We start from the raw sequence: 20,424 nt of genomic DNA, 5'->3' as shown, positions 1-20,424 counted from the left end.
TGACGCTCCTCGTCCGAGCTGGCCCAGCCCGCCAGGCCTTGCCCGGCTGGGCAGAGCTCCCACCCAGAGGCACCTGGGATCCACAGAGGGGAGGGACGGCCCGCGGGGAGCGCGATGCCCCCGAGGACAAACCCATCCGTGTCCTCCGGCGGAGGAGGGGCTGTCCCTCGTGGCCGAACGGGACAGATGGGGGCACGGGAGCGGGACCCGGTCTGTCCCCTCCAAGCGCGCTCCTGCTAATTTCGTCCCCCCGCGGCCGCCGTAGTTCCGAGATGTGCCGGGAAGCTACGGTGCGAGGGCTGCTGGGATATGTAGTCTGCCCGGGCGGGTCGGTTCATTGTCGGCGTGTTCCCCGACGCCGCCCGGGAACTACAGCCGGCGGCAGCGGCGGAGCGGGCCGGGATGGCGGCCCCCTTGGTGCTGGTGGTGCTGGCGGCCGTGACGGTGCGCGCCGCGCTCTACCGCTCCAGCCTCGCCGCCTTCATCGCCGAGCGGGTCGAGGTGGCGTCGCCGCTGAACGCCTGGAAGCGAGGTGAGGCCCGGCGAGCCCGGGCCGGGGCGCTGCTGGCCGGGCCGAGCCCCGCGGGGGCGGCGGGAGCCCCGAGCCGGGCGGGCGCGGCCGGACCCCGGCCGGGCGGCGGGCTAGAAGCGGCTCCGCGGGGAGCGCGCCCGGCTGCGCCCCGGGCAGGGCCGGGCCGTGCTCGCCCGGCTCCGGACCAGAGCTGCAGGAGAGGCCCCGAGCAGCTGTGCCCGGGAGCAGCCGGTGGGAGCGGTGCTGGCGGCTCGCGGGGCGGCCTGCAGGCAGAGGCCGGGGCTGGCGCTGGAGCCGGGCGGGCACAGCTGCCCGGGGGCACCGGCCGTGTCACACACGTGCGCAGAGCCCGTGGCTGCACCGCCGCGGCCCGGCCCGCTCCGCTGTCCCTGCACGGGCCCCGCTTCTCTTGCCTTGGCTGCTGGTGTCCCCACACGTTATCGGCGATTCAAATTCTCTTCTGAACGCTGAGTGAGGTCCTGGCTAACCGGGGCTTTTCAGTGATGGTCAGCTGTGTTTCATCTGAGCCTTAGGAACATTAATTTATTTTGAAGATGTCCCTCTGGTATCCAGTTATTATGCAGGTAAAATTATTTGCAATTTTGGGGTGGAAAAGTGCAGCCGGAAGTAGTAAAGATCAAAAGTACAAGTGTATTTGATGACCTGAGGCCTCTGCCCCACTGTATAGAGCACTTCATGCTTCCTGTGCTATTGAATCTTTGTAAGTACCACCTTAGAGCACCAAGGTAGGTATCTAGATAGTGAAGAGGGAAAGTGGGATCATCCTGAAAAGTCTGGGCTGTCACCATACAGGAAGGTGGTGGCAGCCAGAATCTATTTCTAATAGATTTCTGTTTCTAACAGAAATATTTCTGTATCACTGAACTCTTGTTCAGAGCACCTCTTGTGTTTTCCTGCAGTGTCCTGCTTGTTTCCCTTGGAACAAATGGCCTGTTTCCCTTAGCTTCTGTCACTGCCTACAGCTCAGTCCCAGGGAACCTGTGTGCTCAGGAGGATGGAGATTCCATGGAAAAGCACACACATGCATTGCAGGGCAAGCTGTAACTCCATGAGCACAAAGGAGTTGAATTAAGGCTATAAAATGCCGGGAAGTTTCAACAAGAGATAAAGCTTTTAGCTTTGCCTGGCAATATGTGTTCATTTCTGTTCTTCCCTTGTGATTTTGGACGTTTGAGGCCTCTCTACATCTAATGGGGCAAAACAGTTCAAGTTCCATATTATGTTGTGGCTGTCCTCTTGAAATTAAGTATTTCTCCAGCATAGATGCCATGTGTCACTTAATGGGAGGAGATAATTGTGCATATGATTTATATAGAGTTAAGGCCAAGACTTCATCTAGAACATTTTTAGCTGAAACAAATAAATAGGTGATGAGTGCCCATGCAGGAACATGCACAGAGCTGGGGTGAATCTGCTGGCTGGCTGTTGGCTCTGGCAGGTATGGTTTCACCCATTCTATGGGTGATGTTCTTAGAGTGTCAGTATTTTGAAAACTGCAATTTTACCCTCACGGGGTCTCTCACTTCCCACATTACAGGGTTCTAATGCAGGTGTTTTGTCTGTTTCAGTGGTCGAAGGATTAGCTCTGCTGGATTTAGGGGTCTCGCCATACTCTGGAGCTATTTTTCATGAGGTTGGTTGGTTTGCATGCTGGTTTTTAAATGTGATATTCCAGTGGCAGGGGTCTTAGTTTGGCTGCTCAGGGCCTGTAGAAGGCTGGGGGCCTGTTTTGTCCCAAAGACAAAAAAGACTGCAGAGAACCTGAAGTTGTGTGGTTTGTCTGAGCAGTGGTTACGCAGTGACCAGCACAAGGACATCCAGGTAATCCCAGTGAATTCCCTGTGCAGTGTCATATTTGTTGCTGCATAAAGAAACTCTGAGTCAGGGGGACTCTGTAATAAGTCAGATACTCTGTTCACATCCAGCTGCTCCTGTCAGCACAAGCTGGAGCAGTGTCACTGTGAGTCTGGTAGGATTTACAGGGTATCGACACCTGGAGTCTCTGCACTTGCAGAAATTCTCATACTAGCACAAGCATGCAGTTTATTTATTCCTCATCTTGAAAACACCTTATTCCTGCAAAAGCACTTAAGCACCTGTGGGGTTTTGTGCCCTTGGATGCCCTTACTGACGTGAGGATACACTCACACATTATGTCACCTGGGGTGAAGCAGGGACTTGGTATCCTCTGAAAATTGGATTCTTTTCAATAAATTCTATTTCTTTAGACATAATTTCTCCCAGACTGTGAAATATTTCCCCATGCTTATTTAGACCATCACATTATTTTTAAACTTTTTAAAAACAAATTTATTTTCTCACAGTGAAGGCTGAATTTGCAGCATGTAAATATAGTTCTTCCAGACTAAGCTTTTGTGTGATGGGAATAGTTCAGAAACATACTTTTCCTCTTACCTTAAAAAGGAAATACTCTAGAAGTAAGAGGATTGTAACCCTACAGCTTTATGTTTTTAACATACTTTCTTCTTTATGCATTATAAAAGACACATCTAAACAGCAGGGGAACCGGCTATATAGGAAACCTTTAAAAGGACCTGCAGACAATCTGAAAAATAATGTTCTATTAAAAAAATACTTTCTAAAAGTGGTCTTTGTATGCTTTCTATTGTAAGTCTACCACTGTTGTAGTAGAATTGAAAAGTTGGAGTAGAATTCAGAGTTGATGATGTCTTTTATGAAGTGCATTGAGAACTTTGCAAGGAAAAAGACCAGTAAGTGTGCTTGAATTAATCACTTTGCTCAGGAATACCAGTGTTGGAGTATAGACCAAAGAAAAGTGCCTTTGGCGGCATCTAGTAGAACTGCTCAACTCTGGTAGCTTGTCTCATCAAATCACCAGTATTTTATCTGGACAGTGTTTGATATGGATTTCCCTTTTGTTCTTTCAGACCCCGCTGATAATCTATCTCTTTCACTTCCTAATTGAATATGCTGAACTGGTATTCATGGTAAGTGCTCATGGAAAGCTTCTCCTGAAAGGTTCCATTCAGGGAAATGCTGAGTGTGACTTTCTTTTTTCAGTCCTTCAGCCTCCCTGTAGCTCAAATTCCTGCTGAGCTTGGTTAATTAGAAAGGCAGCTTTGCCTGCACAAGCCCACATTCAGGCTTTTCCCTTCTTGTACATATTCCTTCTTTTTTGTGAGTTCTTGCTTAGGTAAGTATCCCCACACAGAAATAGGAAGGTGTCATTTTATTTCAAATTTCAAATGTTGTGTCTCACAGGTAATAAAATCCTGTGTCCCCCCAGCCTAATGCCTACGCTGCTGTTTCTGTCTGCCAAACCCCAGATGAGCAAGGAACATATAAATGGCTTCATCCCCCAAATCTCTCTTGTAAATTGTTCTCAGAGTTCTTCTGCACAATTCAGAAGGACAGAGGTGCTGTAGCTGGCTGCACACAGCACCCAGTGGAGCCTCTGTGCCCAGATCCCTGCCAGGCAGGGCTTGTTGAGCCAATGCCATGTGCCCTGTGCTGCTGCCTGGGCAGTCTGGGGCAGCTCAAGGTGCTCTTGTGCTGCCCTGGTGGCCAGGTGGGTGCAGCCAGCCGGGCACTGCCCTAGTGTTGCTGTGCTCTCACTACACCAGTGATTCTCTCTATTACTCTCACGTGCTGCTCTCCATGAACAGTTTCTTTCCTCTTAATTCCCTATTCTCGTGTTTTGTGAATATAAATGTTTTTGTACAGCTCTTGTCTCCAAGGTGAAGTGGTGTATAAGAGCACTGTACAAGTCAGCCTTTCAGGATTTTTAAAGCTTGCGTTTTGTTCCCCTGATCTGAGTCAGATCAGAGCCCCTGTTAAATGCAATATATTTTTCTCCATTTGTTTGTTTTGCTTACAATCAGGCTGTCCCTTGCTTTTTTAGATAACTGATGTGCTAACTGCTGTTGCCCTTTACTTGGCAATCCAGGACTTCAACAAAGTTGTGGTAAGCTGACTTCCCAGTGTTGCTGGTCCTCTTCTCTTGGCAAATGTAATTATCTTGGGCCAAAGAAAATATGTGCCAGAGGATGCAGTGTCAAGTTGTTGTTGCAGTAAATCTGGTCATATTTTAATGATAAACAAACAGGACTGAATGTGGTAGACAGCTGAGGCATTTTGAGTTCTGTTGTGGCACTGTCACAGTGTAGCTACACACCGAGTGGTGATCACAGCACTGTACAGTCTTCTCCACCCTGGGTGTTATACCTTGGAGAGGGTTTCTTTGCACATGAGCATGAAGTAAAGCACAGACTAAAAATGTGTAAAGGAAGGAGTGAAACCTTCCAGCAGTTCTCAGGTGAGCATTTTATTATGTGAAAGTCTGACATCAAACACTGCTTATTCCCTTCAAATGATAAGGATGTGTATTTGGAGGTGAGTGATTCCTCCCAGCTCTCAAAGAACATTTTGTGTAAGCAGTGCTGTGCTCTTTGCAGTTCCAGAGGGGTGGGGATTAGGTATCAACATCAGCAGGGGACTACATTTTCTACAGCATCTCTGTGGTATCCCACCAGGCTATGAGCTTGTTCCTTGTCCTCTGACTTTGTGCTTAAGGAAATAACTCAGGATAGAACTGCAGGCATGTAAGAATTGCACACGTGAGTTACTTCAGTTGTTGAGAATGTACTGCTAGCATCTCTGTCCTTCTGTCTCACCATAACATAATTCAGTAAATTCATATTTCAGGTTTCTCTCTTGTCTCCATAGAGAGCCTCCTAAAACAAAAGAGATTGAAGAGAGATTTGTCATAGAAGTATCCATCTTTAAAACAACAAGGACTGCATATGTATGGAGTTTGGGTTTTCAGGGGCTTGTTTGTTGAACAGTGAATTTATAAAGTTAGTTTTTCATTAGAGATCCAGAGAGGTGTTAGGAAGATTGAATATTGGACTCTAGTGTGGTGAATTCACTGGTAGCTGTGTCAAGACATAAACACAGGTAATTAAGGAAGTTTAAACAAGTAGAAAATATCTGTTTCCTCCTGACTCTCACTTCAGTTTTTAAGTATTTGGGGAAAGATAGGGGTTTTTTGTTCTCTACAACTCCTCACATAAGTTCTAGCTCACACCAGGGGCTTGAATATGTTCCACAATAGAAACCCCAGGTAACTGGCTGAGCAATATGAAATAGAATTACACAAGTAGTACAAAATAATGGCTTTCCTGTTCTCACAGTCTTTGATCATTCTCCCTTGTTCAGTTCAAAAAGCAGAAGCTCCTAATAGAACTGGATAAATATGCACCAGATGTGGCTGAACTCATCCAGACACCCATGGAGATGCACTACATCCCCCTCAAGGTAGCACTGTTGTAAGTATTGCTCCTGTAGGCTGCCGTGGGCTGCTTTGGTTCCTCAGCTCCTTTTGGGGTTTATTTGTCTCATTTGGGCCTTCAAAAACTGTCAAAAGTTGGTTTTCTTTCCTGCAAAAATTCTGAATTTCCTATTTGCCCTGAATACTCAGTTTGAATGTGAAAATCAGATGCATTTACATGTGCTTGTTGTCAACGAGTGAATTCACTCAGGCCCTTTGAGATGGGCTCAGCAGCAAGGTCATTATCTGGGTAGCAGCAATGTTGAGTCAGCACAGATCACATTCCCATTTATGTTGCCTGTATGATAATCAAATTTCATATCAAAATTGATCCAATGTCTTCCAAATGGTGTCTTCAGAAAAGTTTAGGAGAATTTTTCAGCAGCTGGACAAAATATCTGAATGTGTGCTGAATATCACAACTTGAATATATCAAATTTCACCCTTTGGACATCCCAAATTGCTTATAACAGTTAAAAGATATTTTCATGTTGTCATTTTATTAATTTCATGCCTTGGTATTCTTCTATATACAAAACATTTTTTTATTTCAGAAGGCTTCAACTAAACTAATACGCAAGCAAGGTGCCTACTGTTACAGATTTTTTTAATTGATATTTTGACACAAAGAAATTATCCAAATTGATCTGTATCAGAGAGAATTCTCCATTAGATAAATTGCCATTTTTTCTTATTTGCATATGAATTTTTTAAATGGCACAGTCCCCGTGACCAGAAGGGTAAAGTGGGCAAATTGCAGACTGTTTTGCACATTGCCACAGCAAAGTTGGCATTAAATTGTACCTGTACTGCTGTAGGCTGCCTTCTGGAAACACTGACAAAGACAGACTGGGACTTAGAGACATAGGAAAATATAAAGAGAGAATTAGGAAATTGTCAGCCCTGTCTACTGACTCTTAGTTATTGGCATACTTATTGTATTGGTAGTCCTCCAAACCTTTTTCTTTGTTCTGAACCTACTTAAATGAGATTATTGTAATTCTTATTTCCAAAAGGAGCTGGCATGCTTGCTAACTAAAGTGTGCCTGAATTCAGGAACAGAAAGTCATTAAGAGTTTTTCTGTAATTCCAGTTAAAATGTGCCAGTCTTGCATGGCTGGCTGGTTTTGTGCTCAGATAGTGCCATGGTGAAGGTAAAGGCTTGCTCTGCCACAGCAGGAGAGTGGTTAGGTTGTGGGAAAATCTGCTTATTTCTCAGATTTCTCCTCATCATGTTTTCTCCTTATTCCTCTTCAGAAGTAGTAGGTGTGAGTAGCAGAAAAAGTTTCCTTTGGATCAGATAATCCTAGATCTGACTGAGTAAATGTATAATGCTTCTGCAAAACAAGAAACATTTTTGGTAGTCATTTGCTAAGCCAGAACTTGCATTTTGGACATCTTCCCAATGTCTCATTTCTGTAGTGGGCTCCCTGTGGCCCCTGTGTCCAAGTCTGCAATCCAGAGGTCTGGTTTTTGCTTCAGGTTGAAGAACCTGTTCAGCTGAATTAATTTACTGATGAGAGGATCCCATCAAATGTAAATAAACAACAAGAAAAGGCAAAGTGCATCTTTTTTTTCTTTGAACATCTCTCTAATTAGATGCTCCTTTGGATGTAACCTGAGCTTTTTTCTTTTTCAGCTACCTGTTAAACCCCTACACTGTGATGTCTTGTGTGGCAAAGTCCACCTGCGCCATCAACAACTCTGTCATTGCATTCTTCATTTTAGCTACAATAAAAGGTAACACAGTGAAGAAAAAAGGGTTCTTTATGACTTTTTAGAAAGATAGAAATGTACCAAAAAATAAATCCAGGGGGAACTTTACAGATAGGATCGCTACAAAGATCTCAATGAAACATGGCACAAACAGGACTGAAACAAGGTCAAAGTTCTACATGAATTTGTGATATCCAAAGACTTTATAGTCAAATGAAAACTTAACTTTCACCTCAGTGTACCCGAGTTTACATTAAAAACTGACTCCTTTTCCTGCTTGGCTTCAAATAGTTTTCTCTTCAGGAAGAAACACATCTGTGTGTTGCAGAACACAAGAGCTCTGTTGCTCTTCTTTTGTATGTGAATATGCACTTAAATGTCATACACAATTTATTTTCAAAGCTTATCCTGAACTTTTATTCAAAAGCAGGCATTTGCCTGCAGCTATTATTTGGCTTTCACTCTCAGTTGTAAACATGGTTTGAAATGAACTAGTTAAGCTTTGGGGAAGCAGAAGCAGCAACCAAAGACCCAAACCAGCCCAGAGGAGTAGATTATGTCAGAATTTCATTCATTTTCTACATAATGCCAGCTTTCTGTTTCTTTTGACTCCCCAGTGCTGAAATCTTTTAGCCTATGTGATTTGTAATAGTCACCTAAGTTTTAAGGAGTTCTCTACTGGATCACAGGAAAGGTTAGTCTGATCTTTGGTCTCCAGCAGGGCCTAGACTGATAAAGATAGTTTTTATCTAAAGAAAGTTTTCCTATAATTATTGGCTAATTGAGTCAGGAGGTGTTTTAATTTAAAACCATTTGCAATAGCAAACAAGTAGGGTCTATTTAGTTAAACTGATTTACTGTTCACTGGTACCCTGAGACCAAAAGTTTGGTGGTAGACAAAACTGTCTTGTGGTTTGTCCCTGACTGGGAGTGTGGCATTTTAGAGTTTAAGTGGGCAAAGAGGATATCAGGTTGTGGCTGTGATTTCTAGGAATCACTTATTTAGATCTGTGCACAACTGAACAGTGGATAAAATACAGGATAGGAAGGTTTCTGTCAGGAAAGTGTAGTTGAAGAGAGGAGAGGCTCATCACCAGGTAACCCTGTATTTTCCCTTTCAAAGGAGGAAGCAGAGAGGAGCTCTCTGAGAGCTCTTGCTGTGTGAGCTCTATTTTTACAGAGGATTTCCACTCAGTCTGTAGCTGTGCCTCAGTTTTGGTATCAGTAAAGCAGAGCTAATGCTTCTCCACTCCTTCAGTGCAGACTTTGCTTGCTCTCTTGCACACAGCTTTGCTGAGGCTGCAACACGTTCTGGTGATGAGGTTATCCAGCAAGCCCAGTGTGGCAGTTCTTCCATACAGATATGACTGAAGTAAATGCATTCCCATGCATTAACAGCAGCCAGCATGGGCTTTATATAGAATCTGAATATGAATATATTTATATTCATATATGAATCTCTTTCTGTGTGAGTGACAGGAGATACAAACCAGCCAGTGGTTCATTCTTATGGCTCATTATGGCTATGGAGTCATTCTCCATTCAAAATGTCATTAACAAGAGGACACCCTGCAGGATGCATTCTGCTAAAAACTCCTTTAAGTGGTGTCCTGGTACTTGTGAATCCCCTGCAGAGGATTATGAGTTTCTTCCCATTTGGACTTCCTGTCTGTATGGCTGTTTATACTAAAAGTTCCTTATAAACTTTTTTTTTTTCTTTGCAGGTAGTGCCTTCCTCAGTGCTGTGTTCCTGGCCTTAGCAACATACCAGTCACTGTACCCTCTCACCCTGTTTGCTCCAGCACTGCTTTACCTTCTACAGGTAGTGATTTCTACCTCTTGGCACCTGTTGTCTTCTTGTAGCTGTGCAGGACAGTCCTGGGGAGGGGAGTCAGACAAGTGCCAAGTTTCAGAAGAAGTGACTCTCCTCAAGCCTTGGCAAGTGTGAACCCTGGATGGGAATGCCTGTGCTTGGAGAGAAGGGAGCAGGAAGTCTGCAGAACTGGCTGGTGTTTAGCTTGCCCAAAATAAGTGCTGCTCTTTGTGTTGTGTGAGCAGCAATGAGGGGCTCAGACCCAGAGAAATTAAAAAATGCTGGTTTGGGGTTTAATGGCAAAAGGCATGTTCTGGAAAGAGGCTGGTTGTCCTTTCTCTCTCTCCATTAGCAAGACCCTGAATCCCACCAGGACTGCCCTTGCTAATTTTATCCTGCTTTGGCAGCAAGGTGAGGCTTTGGCAGCAGAGGCTCAGCTCACTTCACAGAACACTTTGTGATAATCTTTAGTATTTTAAGTACTTAAAATTCTGAATGCTGCTGCTGTGCATTTCACCAGTCTTTTTGTTACTTCTGATGATGTTTATAGCTTATCTTTACTTAATTAGCCTGTTCTCAAATCTCTGAGCTTCCAGACAGAATGGAAGTCAGTTCCGATTAGTTTTCTTGCTCTGACATGAATGTCTCTTCTTTTTTTCAGAAATTTTATTGTTATTAGTCTTTACTGGCGAAGAACTGTGGAGTCAGTGTTGCTTTTTCAGTTTGATGAATTTTAGGAGAATTTATATCTTTAATATTTTGGGTCTCTTAACTTTAGTCAAAGTAAACTGGGAGTGAAGTGCAAGCATTGTACTTTGAATTCACAAACAATAATACAACACAAACACAATAAGTGCTTTGATATGTGATTGCCTAATTTGCAGCTTTTAAAGGCAGTCACGCCAGTGGGTGTCCTTTTATCTAAATTTGTAAATGAACTTTCCTGCTTTCTTTGTACAGAATTAAATCACTTTTCTCCTGCTCTTTTCAATCTGTCCTGCCAAAATTTTTGATAGCGTTGCTTATGTTGTCCTAGCAAGTGACATTAAACCCACTACAACTGAGAAAACCCAGGGCCCACAGCAGCAGGGCAAGTTCTCTACACATATCCTGTCACTGCAAACCCCAGGGCCAAATGGAAAAGCCACATCACTGACCTGGAGCTGCAGAATGCTGAGTGGTTCCCAAAGGTGTTGGCCCCTGTGTGTGTTTGTCTGTACACAGGCAGTCAGGGGACCTGACTGGGGACTGAGATATCCCTGTCATGTTACAGGGACATGTGGCAGTGGTAGGACTTTGTCTGAGGAAGCCACCTTTCAGAGGGGCTCCTTTTTGCTTAGGAGCTCAGTGGATGTCCTCTTGCCCTGATTTCAGCAGAGCAGGAGTGCCACAGGGTGGGGGTTCTGGCGCAGGGCATTTGATCACCCCCTGCAGTGGGGTCATGCAGGGGAGGACAGGCACCAGTGCAGTAATGCAAACATCTGAGGTACCAGTGCAGCTGTGAGGAGGGGTGTAAATCTTTCACCTCTGTGTATGCTCACAGGAGGGACTCACTGCAAGCAGAAATGATCAGCTTTGCTACTGTATTGTCAAACACAGCTCTGAGAGTGTGTGCAATGTGTGTGACTTAATTGGCCAGAGGGAAGAACAACAAGCAAATTGTGCTTGAAAGCTGCTCCTTCAAATGCCATAGTGCCAATGTTTGATGCTTTCTTTCATCAGTTTAAAATGATGTTATGAACACTCAGGCTTTCTTGTGGCTCTCCACCTGATGAGGTGCTTCTGTTTCTCTTTCAGCGCCAGTTCATACCTATCAAACTGAAAAGCAAAAGTTTCTGGCTCTACACCTTGCAGTATGCATCCCTGTACCTGTGCAGCCTGGTGGTGATCATCTGTCTCTCCTTCTTCCTACTCAACTCCTGGGATTTTATCCCATCTGTTTATGGGTTTATGTAAGTATAAAGATTCTTACTGGTGGTTTTCTGTCTGGCCCTGCCCTGCCCACCCAGATTATTTCTTGCCCATCACACACAGGTGTGTGCTTGACCCAGGAAGTGTGTGGTCTGTGATTTACTGGCAATGCAATACGAGAAAGAATATGTAGAGGAAAGCAGCCATTAGCCAGCTCCAACTTCTGTTAAATAAATAATAGCAAAAATTAAAGACAGGAGCTGTTTTCCACTGAGTGATTGGAAATGGATTTGATTGTTGAGCTACCATGGCTGTGAAATATTCCTCTGTGGAGAAATGTCTGCTTGAGAATAGTTTAAATCCTACTGTGACATCAGGAAGGATTCCTCAGCAGAATTTCAACCTGCTCTCTGTGTTTTCATCATTTGGTTCTCTTTCATGGATTTACAATTTAGGACCTACATACAGTAGCACACAATGATTAATTAATGCAACAAAAGCAGGGCAGGGAAGAGCAGCCATTAAAAAATTTACCACTGCTTTCTTTTCAAATTTCAGCCTTTCTGTTCCAGACCTGACACCCAATATTGGCCTTTTCTGGTACTTCTTTGCAGAGATGTTTGAGCACTTCAGTCTTTTCTTTGTATGTGTGTTTCAAATCAATGTGTTCTTCTACACCATTCCCTTGGCAATAAAGTTAAAGTAAGTATGGATGTGTTTCTCTACCACTTTTTTTTTTTTTTTACTCTTAAGTTATCCAGTGGATGCTTCTAAGGCTGAAGTTGGATCTCTTGATCTACAAGCCTAAAAAAGATTTTTAACAGGGCTTATCCTCCTCATTTCCCTCATTACTTAAGAGGAAGTTTCACTTCCTCTTAAGTAGAGTGTCTTGGTCTCTGCACTGGAACTCTGTGTTGCAAGCATCAGCAGAGGCAGCAGAAATGGAGGCTGTAGAAGTGCCAGCATAAGGCAGTGTAGTCAGAAAGCAAGAACTGGCTGGAACTTCCAGCTCTTCATTGTCAGAAGAAATGTGGAAACTTGAGGATCTTTCTATCTGACTTCATTTACTTCTTTCTGATAAAAACACCCATTAACACACCTGGATTCTCTGTGAGCTTGCCCTTTGGCTTGCACTGGATAAATCAGTTGTACCAGAGGAATAACTGTGGGCTTTGGGCTTCTCCAAATTACCATCAGAGGGCAGGTGCTAATTGCTTCTGGTGCATAAGGCAGAGCTGGGAAGCACAGTGCAGGTGTAAATGTTCACTGAACTTGCTGGGTGAGGGCTGTGGCAGATGTGCCTCCCCTGACCCTGCTGCTGTGCAGGGCAGCTCCATCCACCCCATCCAGCATTCGGAGCCTAGTCTGGAGACAACAGGGCTGCAGGAGCCTCTTTGAGCCTGTCCTGCAGCACATCTGTGCCCTTGCTGATATTCATTTGCAGTTTCCAGAGGCCCTACTGCATCTCCTTAGCCTTTGTTTTCCATTCCAGGGAACACCCTGTGTTCTTCCTGTTTGTCCAGCTCGCCATCATTTCTATCTTCAAGTCCTATCCCACCGTGGGAGACGTTGCACTGTACATGGCCTTCCTTCCAGTCTGGAGCCACCTTTACAGATGTAAGTTCTTTATGCTTGATTATTATTTATCTGGAATGGAAAAGGGCCTGCCAAATAATTAAATTAAATGGTCACCACTAAACCAAACCAGACCCAAGTTCATAGGCTCTCATGGCTTCCATGGGGTGTCTAGAAGGAGGCTGGATTTTGGAGGTTTTTTCCTCTGGTGATACAGTCCCTAACATATTTTTAGGATTTGAGTTTAAATTGGTCAAGGAGGGAATTTTCACTTGTACCTTCTCTTCCCCCTCTCTCCAACTTGTTCTGAAGATTATCTTTTTTTTATAAGAACCTTTTGCAGTCCTGCATCCTCCAGATGCTTCACTCCCATTTAAGGCTGTGTAATTTGAGCAGTGCTCCTGCATTTGGTGAGTCCCCCAGCCTTAAAGTGCTGAATCTTGCAGTTGTGCTTTGTTTTGTATCTGCTTGTTTGCTGAGAGTGAAAGTAACTGAGTTACTCCAAGCAGTTGTCCAGACTTTCTTAAATGCTTCAAAAAGATCCTCTTTAACTCCTGAAATCACAGAGAGCTTCCTGTGGATTCTCAGGCTCAGTCTATAGAACCTGCTTCCATGGGGAGATTTGAAGTGTTGTGTTTTTCTGGCATTTCTTGCTTAAACCAGCTGCTTTGACCACCCCTGCCAGGCTGTCCAGGCCTTTCGCTGCAGCCTCCTCCAAGCCAGGCCAGGTGTGTTCATGGACAGCTCACCTGCCTGTTGTAGAGACATAATCAGGAGACCTGGAGACCATCTGCTCTGTGGCTTTCAGACTCAGGAGAGCTGAGACCAGCAGCTGTGATCAAATAGGGCAGGAGTCCCCAGGCTGGCCCTGAGCACATCGCAGCTGTAGCAGGGAGAGGGACAATCATCTGTCACAGGCTCCTACCCCGCAGTGTGTGAGCAGACCTACTGAACAAGAAATCTAAAACAGGTGGGAAGAGGTTTGGATGCGACAGTGCTCCCAAAACATCATCTGTCCTCAGCTGCAGGGTGATGGGCATGGGCTGAGCTGCAGCCAAGCACAGAAGCATGAGTGTCAGGATGGATTACAGCAGTGCTACGAAAGGACAGGCATAAGCACTTCACAGAAAACAAAACCTCTCCTGGCCTGGTAGTTTCCAGCTGTTTTAGACAAAGTTGTGCTTGGTTTTTGTCCACCTGACACATACTCAGGCAGACTGCTGGATTCTTGCACCTCCCCATGTCATGTGTGTGTCAGTGCATTTGGCCTGTATGAGTTTCTTCCTTTTATGGTACTTTCATTTCTTTGCCACCTCCCAAGAAAGTATCTTTTCCTATAACTCACAGATTGATTTTTTTCCTTTGTCATTAGCTTGATGAGGCAAGGGATTAAACTGCTCTACTTTCCAAATTGGGGTGTTGCTGGCAAGGCCCCTTTTGCAGGCTGCTGGTTACTGTAGTGTAGATACCAAAAAGCCAAAGTCATCCAAGAAAGAGTGTTTGGAATCAGGATCTAGAAGGAAGGAGCTACACATGGGGATTTCACACTGCAACAAAGGCAGAGGTATTTATTTTGAAGGGAAATATAGTGGATTTCTTATAACCACTATCCAGGAAGTTACTAAAGCAACCTGTGAAGCTTATTGGAGGAAAGTATGTCTTGGCAAGTGCCTCTCACCCCCTGCACACCCTAAATACCATTGCTGGTTGTGTGACCATGACTGCTCAGTAATACATCATTTTAACAGCTGGTTTTCTTTTACAGTCCTCCGGAACATCTTCATCCTGTCATGTGTGCTCATTTTCTGCTCCTTCCTGTTCCCTGTTCTGTGGCATCTATGGATTTATGCAGGAAGTGCCAACTCCAATTTTTATTATGCCATCACGTTGACTTTCAACGTAGGGCAGGTCAGTAGAATGAGGTGAATGAAGCTGCACTGGGGGCAGGCTGCTGGATGGGGTGGCCTGTCAGCAGCAGTGAATCCTTCAGGATGGGGCTAGCTCTCTGCATCCTGTGTGGTCCTGCACAGGAGCTGCCTGGCTCTCCTCCTGGATTCTGCCTGTTCCTCAACCCGTCACACCAATGGGAAAGAGCTCTTGTGGTGTGAGCTGTGGTTTAACAATCCAGCCCGGCTGACTGCAGGTTCTGTGCTGTGTTGCTGATGGCCAACAAAAAGCATCCCTGTATGGCAGAGCCAAGCACAAGTGAATGGAGAAGGGGAGCTAAGGGGGAAAGATGGAGAGACCTCAGGGCAGTAGCAGTGGGGCCAGAAAACAGACAAATGAGAGCTGCCCATGCTCAAGGACATGGCACCAGCTTTTCTGAAACAAGGCAGCACGTGCAGAGTCCCAGTGATGCCCTCCCTGCCTTTCCTGGAGCCATTCTGGATACTTAACTTCCACTGGCCTTAGGGAAAGCAGGGCTTAGCACCCTTGATGGGTGGAATTCAGTGTACACAGGTGTTACAACCTTTTGTAAGTCCTTTTTCTTCTCTGTGCTGCTTGTACCTGAGCCCTGGGGCAGTTTGACGTGTGGGTGAGCAGAATTTTCATTTCGTGTTAAAGTTGCCTTTAGTTTGAATGTGCCTCAGCCATTTATGCTTGTCTGCTTCTCCTAAAGCCAGAGGAACACTTTTGCCAGGGCAAAAAATCACCTGCTTTTACCCTTGATTAATGGGGAAAACACTGATTTGGTAAAACCAAAAGAGACTGCATAGGTTGAGAGGGAGAACAGAGATTCTGCTAAGAGGGGCTGATAGGAAACTGGGAGTGGTTCATTGCAGGTCCTGCTATGGAATGAAAGGAATAGTAAAACTTTAACTAGAAATAGCAGGTGTTTGTTGATATTCTGAGAGGGTTTTATTTCCTACCTGAGAAAGTCATAGCAGATCCTGCAAGGTCTTGTGCACTGTGTAAAGGCAGACAGCAAGTTCTTGTCTGATTTCCTTGTGAGAAAGCCCTAGCCCTCATCCCCACCTCAGCTCTTTCTTTTCCCATTTAGCTATCTGCAGAGAGGCTTAGTTAAAGGTAAAATCACCTGCACTGACAGAGCCTGTCAGCAGTGCAGCAAAGCAAGCAGATCATGGCTGACCTCTCCCTGGGTCTGTTCTTTACACTTTCTTCCCTGACCTCAGCAGTCTGCAGCCCTGTTTCTCTTTCCCCTGCTCTCCACCTGCTCCTCCATGCCCTCCTGTCCTGCCATGGAGCCTCTGCAGCAGCTGCTGTGTTTTTCTGTGCTGTATTGCACCGTAACCCAGGCAGGCTCTGACTGTCCCTCCCTCTGTGCCCTTAGCACTGCCGTGCACTTCAGGTGACATAGTGCCAAAGGGATGCTTTAAGTGGCATCTGCATGCTAGGACACGAGGACAATCACTACCAGCTCGGGCTGGCACTGAAAAGGTTTTCCACCCTAGTTCCCTGCTTCTGTTTCCAGATGGAGGGCAGCAGTCCTGCGGGAAGGTCACGCTGCAAGAGGCTAAGTGACAAATGGCACTACTGAGCCAGCAGGTCCCTGTCACAGCCCAGTCTGCCCCACCAGTGGCAGCTTCCCAGAGTTATAGCTTTAGAGTATCTACTGTCACCTGTTCCTGCCATCTCAAGGCCCCCAGGTGTGGGAACAGTCCCACCATGTGCCTCACTACAGCCAAACGTGTCCTGGCTCGGGGCAGAGTGGCTGGAAGGGCCCTGGGGGTGCTGCTCGACAGCAGCTGAACAAGAGCCTGGTGTGCCCAGGTGGGCAAGAGGCCAATGACACCTGGCCCCTACCAGCCATGGTGTGGCAGCAGGACCAGGGCAGTGACTGTCCCCTGTGCTGGGCACTGCTGAGGCACCTCAAGTGTTGTGTCCAGTTCTGGGCTTATCTGTTCAGGAGGGACATTACAGGGCTGGAACATGTCCAGAGAAGGGAACTGAGCCCCAGCAGCAGCTGAGGAAGCTGGGGGTGCTCAGCCTGGAGAAAAGGAGGCTCAGCAGGGACCTTCTCACTCTGCACCTCCAACAGGAGGGTGCAGCTGTGGAGGATCAGACTCTGCTCCCAGGGAACAGGGACAGGATGGGAGGAAACGGCCTCAAGCTGTGCCAGGGCAGCTTCAGGTTGGAAATTAGGAGGAATTTCTTCACAGAAAATATGGTCAGGCACTGGAAGGGGCTGCCCCGGGAGGTGGTGTAGTCCCATCCCTGGAGGTGTCCAGGGAATGCCTGGATGTGGCAGTCAGTGCTCTAGGCTGGGTGACACGGAGGGGGATCAGTCAAAGGTTGGAGTTTGTGATCTCAGAGGTCTTTTCCAGTTAAAATGAGCCTGTGATCTAGGGACAACACTAGATAGACAGAAGGAGTCCTGTGGGTGCAGCTGAGATGCCTGTGCAGCTGTGCCACAGCTGGACCTGCCATTGTTGTACATTTTGGCCAGTTTATGGAGCTACTGTATGTGAGTCTCCCTTAGCTTAATATGGCAAGGGGATGGACAAGGTGTCCCAAGGTCACAGTGACTCCCCCAGGATCATGTGCTGAACAGCCCAGGAACTGCTTAACCCCCAACAGGGTCTGTCACCAACACGTGTCCCTCTTTATTCCTTGCTCTGAAGCAGCACTGATGTGTCTGAACATCTCACTCCACAGATCCTGCTCATCTCGGATTATTTCTATGCCTTCCTCCGGCGGGAGTACTACCTCACTCACGGGCTGCACCTGACGAGGCAGGACGGGACAGAGGCCATGCTGGTTTTGAAATAAGGACTGTACCACCATTTCCTGGGACATGGGCCACTCCGAGGAACATGCAAAGCTTGGGGTACATGGGGTGGGTGGGGAAGGTTCCCTGAATGAGGTCTGACTTTGGGAATGATACCTACTGGAAGAAAGGGCTGAGGTTCTGGGAATAACCCCCTGAGCTGCAGGCTCAGCACAGACTGTCAGAGCTGCAGTGCCTCCCCCTCAGCTGTGCTTTTCACTTCGACCTCAGCCATCAGCTCTGGGCAGTCCAGCCAGAGCAGGAGTGTCTGAGCTAAACCCAGGGCTGGAACTCAGACCATGAACTGTTTTCCACCACTGCTTCTTGGAGATGTTTGCTTTTCTGGGGATCTTCCCCTTCGCTGCTTTGACCAGTAATGCTCCTGCTTGGCACGAGGCAGTCTCTGGGTACCTGGTGCCCCAGTCCTGGCTGCAGATTCCATTTCTTGGTGGCTCTGCTGTTGAGGGATCTGGAAGAATCCCATGTGCTCAGTCATAGTGGGTGCTGTGAAAGGGTTGGGTGACCAAGGGTGATGACCTTGGACGACAGCTGGAGCTGCTGCCACACCTGGTAACCTCAGCACAAGTGGGAACCAGAACTGGGATGGGATGAGGAGCAAGGTGGGTACCAAGTAACTGCTCTATCCCCTTGGAGCAACACAGCCATGCCCGGAGTTGCACAGAGGCATTGCAGGTCTCAGAGGGAATACTACTGAGGAGATGGACTCCCACTGCTCCCAGTTTCTGTTGGGTGACAGAGCCTGGCAGTGCTGGGCTCACACTGTGCTGCTGTGATCACTTGGGGCAGCAGCTGGGACCAGGAGGTGTCACAATCTCCTGTAAGGCCCCAGACCAAATCCAGGAGGAGTCTCAGCCACTGCTGTTAGGGAGTTGTTCCACAGCTGCTTATCTCTGCTGGATGTGCACTTGTCTGTGTCACCCCTGTGCCAGTCAGTGCAGGGCTCAAGGCTGTGCTCGGGGGCTCCCTTCAATCAGCTCCCCTGGTCCCCCCCACTCCTCTCTGTACTCAGACCTGCTCACCTTGGAGCTGCTGCTGCTGCTGCCCCCTGAATGTGACACTGGGGTGAAGCCACCAGCCCTGCTGGCTGTGTGGTGGCACTGAGATGCAGTGACCCGAGTGTGCCGGCCGCCTCCGGCATCGCCGCTGCTCCCGCGGGACAGCCGAAGGGCACCGAGCAGCTGAGAGATGGATGTGCCCAGGCAGGTGTGCAAAGAGACCTTTCTTTCCGGACAATTCAAACTTTTGCCTTACTGCACTTCTGTCAGCGCTCGGGGGGGAGCTGTGCCCGGCCTGGGGCGGGCCCGGCGGGAGCGAAATAAACTGTGCGAGTTTTGGACACCTCGTGTGCTCTGGCTGCAGGGTGAGGGTGGTGTGGGACACACTGAGAGTCACAGGGAGGGGATCTGAAAGCAAACACGGGTTGGGGGGAACAAGTGACAAAAAATGAAATAGGTCTGTTGGGCAGGCTGAAACAGCTGGGCTTTAGGGCAGGGCCCGTCTGTACAGGCTGCAGCAGCTGCGTTTGTTCATGGGGCTGTGCCCACACTCAGCCCCCTGGGCTGGGTCCCTCTGGGTATCCTGAAGGAGCAAGTCCCAAATTTGCACTTGAGCAGTCCTGAGGAAGGTGGTGGGGTCAGCACTGGGGCAGGGGAAGAGCAAGGGCAGAGACAAGAGCAGGGCCAGGGGAGGGACAAGGGGCATGGTCAAGGATAGGGCAGAGCTAGGGACAGGGAGAATGAAGGGATAAAAGGACAGGGCAGGGGAGGCACAGCGTCAAGGACAGGGACAGAATCAGGGCATGGAAGGGTGGGGCCAGGAGCAGAGATGGGGCAGGGGCAGAAGCACTGGCAGGGACAGGGATTGCCATGTAAAGAAAGGCAGCTTGAGCAGGGAGCCCTGACCAGGGTCCCAGAGGAACCTTTTGGGGCCACCAGAACTGCCACCCCACCAAGTGTTGCCAGTGACCGAATGCCAGGCACCAGGAACCCCCAAACTCCTACTGCTATCTAAGGCTGGTGGGGACAACACAGCAGACACCCACCAGGGCTGCAGTGGGCCTGCTGTGGAGATGAGCAACGACCCAAAAAGGCCTGCAGTGGGCCCAGGGCTAGGCATTGTGCCACCAGGCAAGGCACACAGGAAATCCTGAATTGGCATAAATGGAGCATTGTTGCACTTGGACCCACAGGCTGAGTGGTTTGGGGGTGTCATCAGTGAGAAGGGGCTGCACTGGGGCACTGCACCTCTTCCCTGGTCTGCAGGGGCTTCTCCAGAGGCACCTGAGGCTGTCAGCTCCCTCAGCCAGTGCCTCCTCCCTCAGCTGCCAGCCCCAAGCTGGCTCCCTCAGAGTGAGGGACATTTGGCACCAGAGCCTCCTGGACTGGATTTGTGTGTCCAGGTTTTGGTAGTGGGGTGGCTAGGGGAGTGACTTCTGTGAGAAGCTGCCAGAAACTTCCCCATGTCTGGCAGAGCCAACTACAGATGGCTCCAGGATGGAGCCACTGCTGGCCAAGGCCCAGCCCAGCACAGATGATGCCTCGAGGATCAGGGATTTAAGTAGAAGAAAAAAGTTACTGCACAGGCGTAATTGCAGTCAGAGAAGAGCAGAATGAAAATAAGTGAGAGGAACAGTCCTGCACACACCCAGGGCAGGGCAGGAGGAGGGGCTGGAGCTGCTTCAGGAGCTGGAGCTGGGATTCTCCTGGGATTCGGTAGGGAAGCCCATGGGGAGGCAGCTGTGGCCTTGCAGCCCATGGAGGGCCCAGGGGTGCAGAGATCCAACTGCAGCCTCTGGA

General features: G+C 47.8%; 1 protein-coding gene across 4 annotated transcripts; it reads left to right on the top strand.

Moving 5' to 3' along the window:
• The first annotated feature begins 319 nt into the window (after positions 1–319).
• PIGU (phosphatidylinositol glycan anchor biosynthesis class U) lies at positions 320–18,965 on the top strand. 4 transcript variants are annotated; one of them, XR_010348342.1, is made up of 12 exons: positions 320–532; positions 2,122–2,186; positions 3,463–3,522; positions 4,437–4,499; positions 5,753–5,862; positions 7,504–7,604; positions 9,305–9,402; positions 11,191–11,345; positions 11,863–12,006; positions 12,797–12,921; positions 13,211–13,289; positions 14,645–14,776. XR_010348342.1 is itself a non-coding variant. In XM_064391284.1 (12 exons), exons 1-12 carry the CDS (start codon positions 403–405, stop codon positions 17,608–17,610), a joined length of 1,308 nt encoding a protein of 435 aa, XP_064247354.1. In that variant the 5' UTR covers positions 324–402; the 3' UTR covers positions 17,611–18,965. The 4 variants fall into 4 exon arrangements, 3 of the variants coding, with proteins under 3 accessions (XP_064247354.1, XP_064247355.1, XP_064247356.1); XM_064391284.1 differs by lacking the exon at positions 13,211–13,289 and adding an exon at positions 17,497–18,965 and having other exon boundaries at positions 324–532; positions 14,645–14,787; XM_064391286.1 differs by lacking the exons at positions 320–532; positions 13,211–13,289 and adding exons at positions 902–1,116; positions 17,497–18,965 and having other exon boundaries at positions 14,645–14,787.
• The last annotated feature ends 1,459 nt before the right edge of the window (positions 18,966–20,424 follow it).

This window comes from Passer domesticus, chromosome 16, assembly GCF_036417665.1.
Source record: "Passer domesticus isolate bPasDom1 chromosome 16, bPasDom1.hap1, whole genome shotgun sequence".
Lineage (NCBI taxonomy): Eukaryota > Metazoa > Chordata > Aves > Passeriformes > Passeridae > Passer > Passer domesticus.
Note: the sequence above shows the minus strand (reverse complement) of the source record. Positions and strands in the feature narration are given on the sequence as shown.

Coding starts and splice junctions, on each gene's coding strand:
- PIGU (XM_064391284.1), top strand. CDS start 403: ATGGCGGCCCCCTTGGTGCTGGTGGTGCTGGCGGCCGTGACGGTGCGC. Junction 3,523..4,436: donor ATGCTGAACTGGTATTCATG/GTAAGTGCTCAT, acceptor TTGCTTTTTTAG/ATAACTGATGTGCTAACTGC. Junction 5,863..7,503: donor CCCCTCAAGGTAGCACTGTT/GTAAGTATTGCT, acceptor TTTCTTTTTCAG/CTACCTGTTAAACCCCTACA.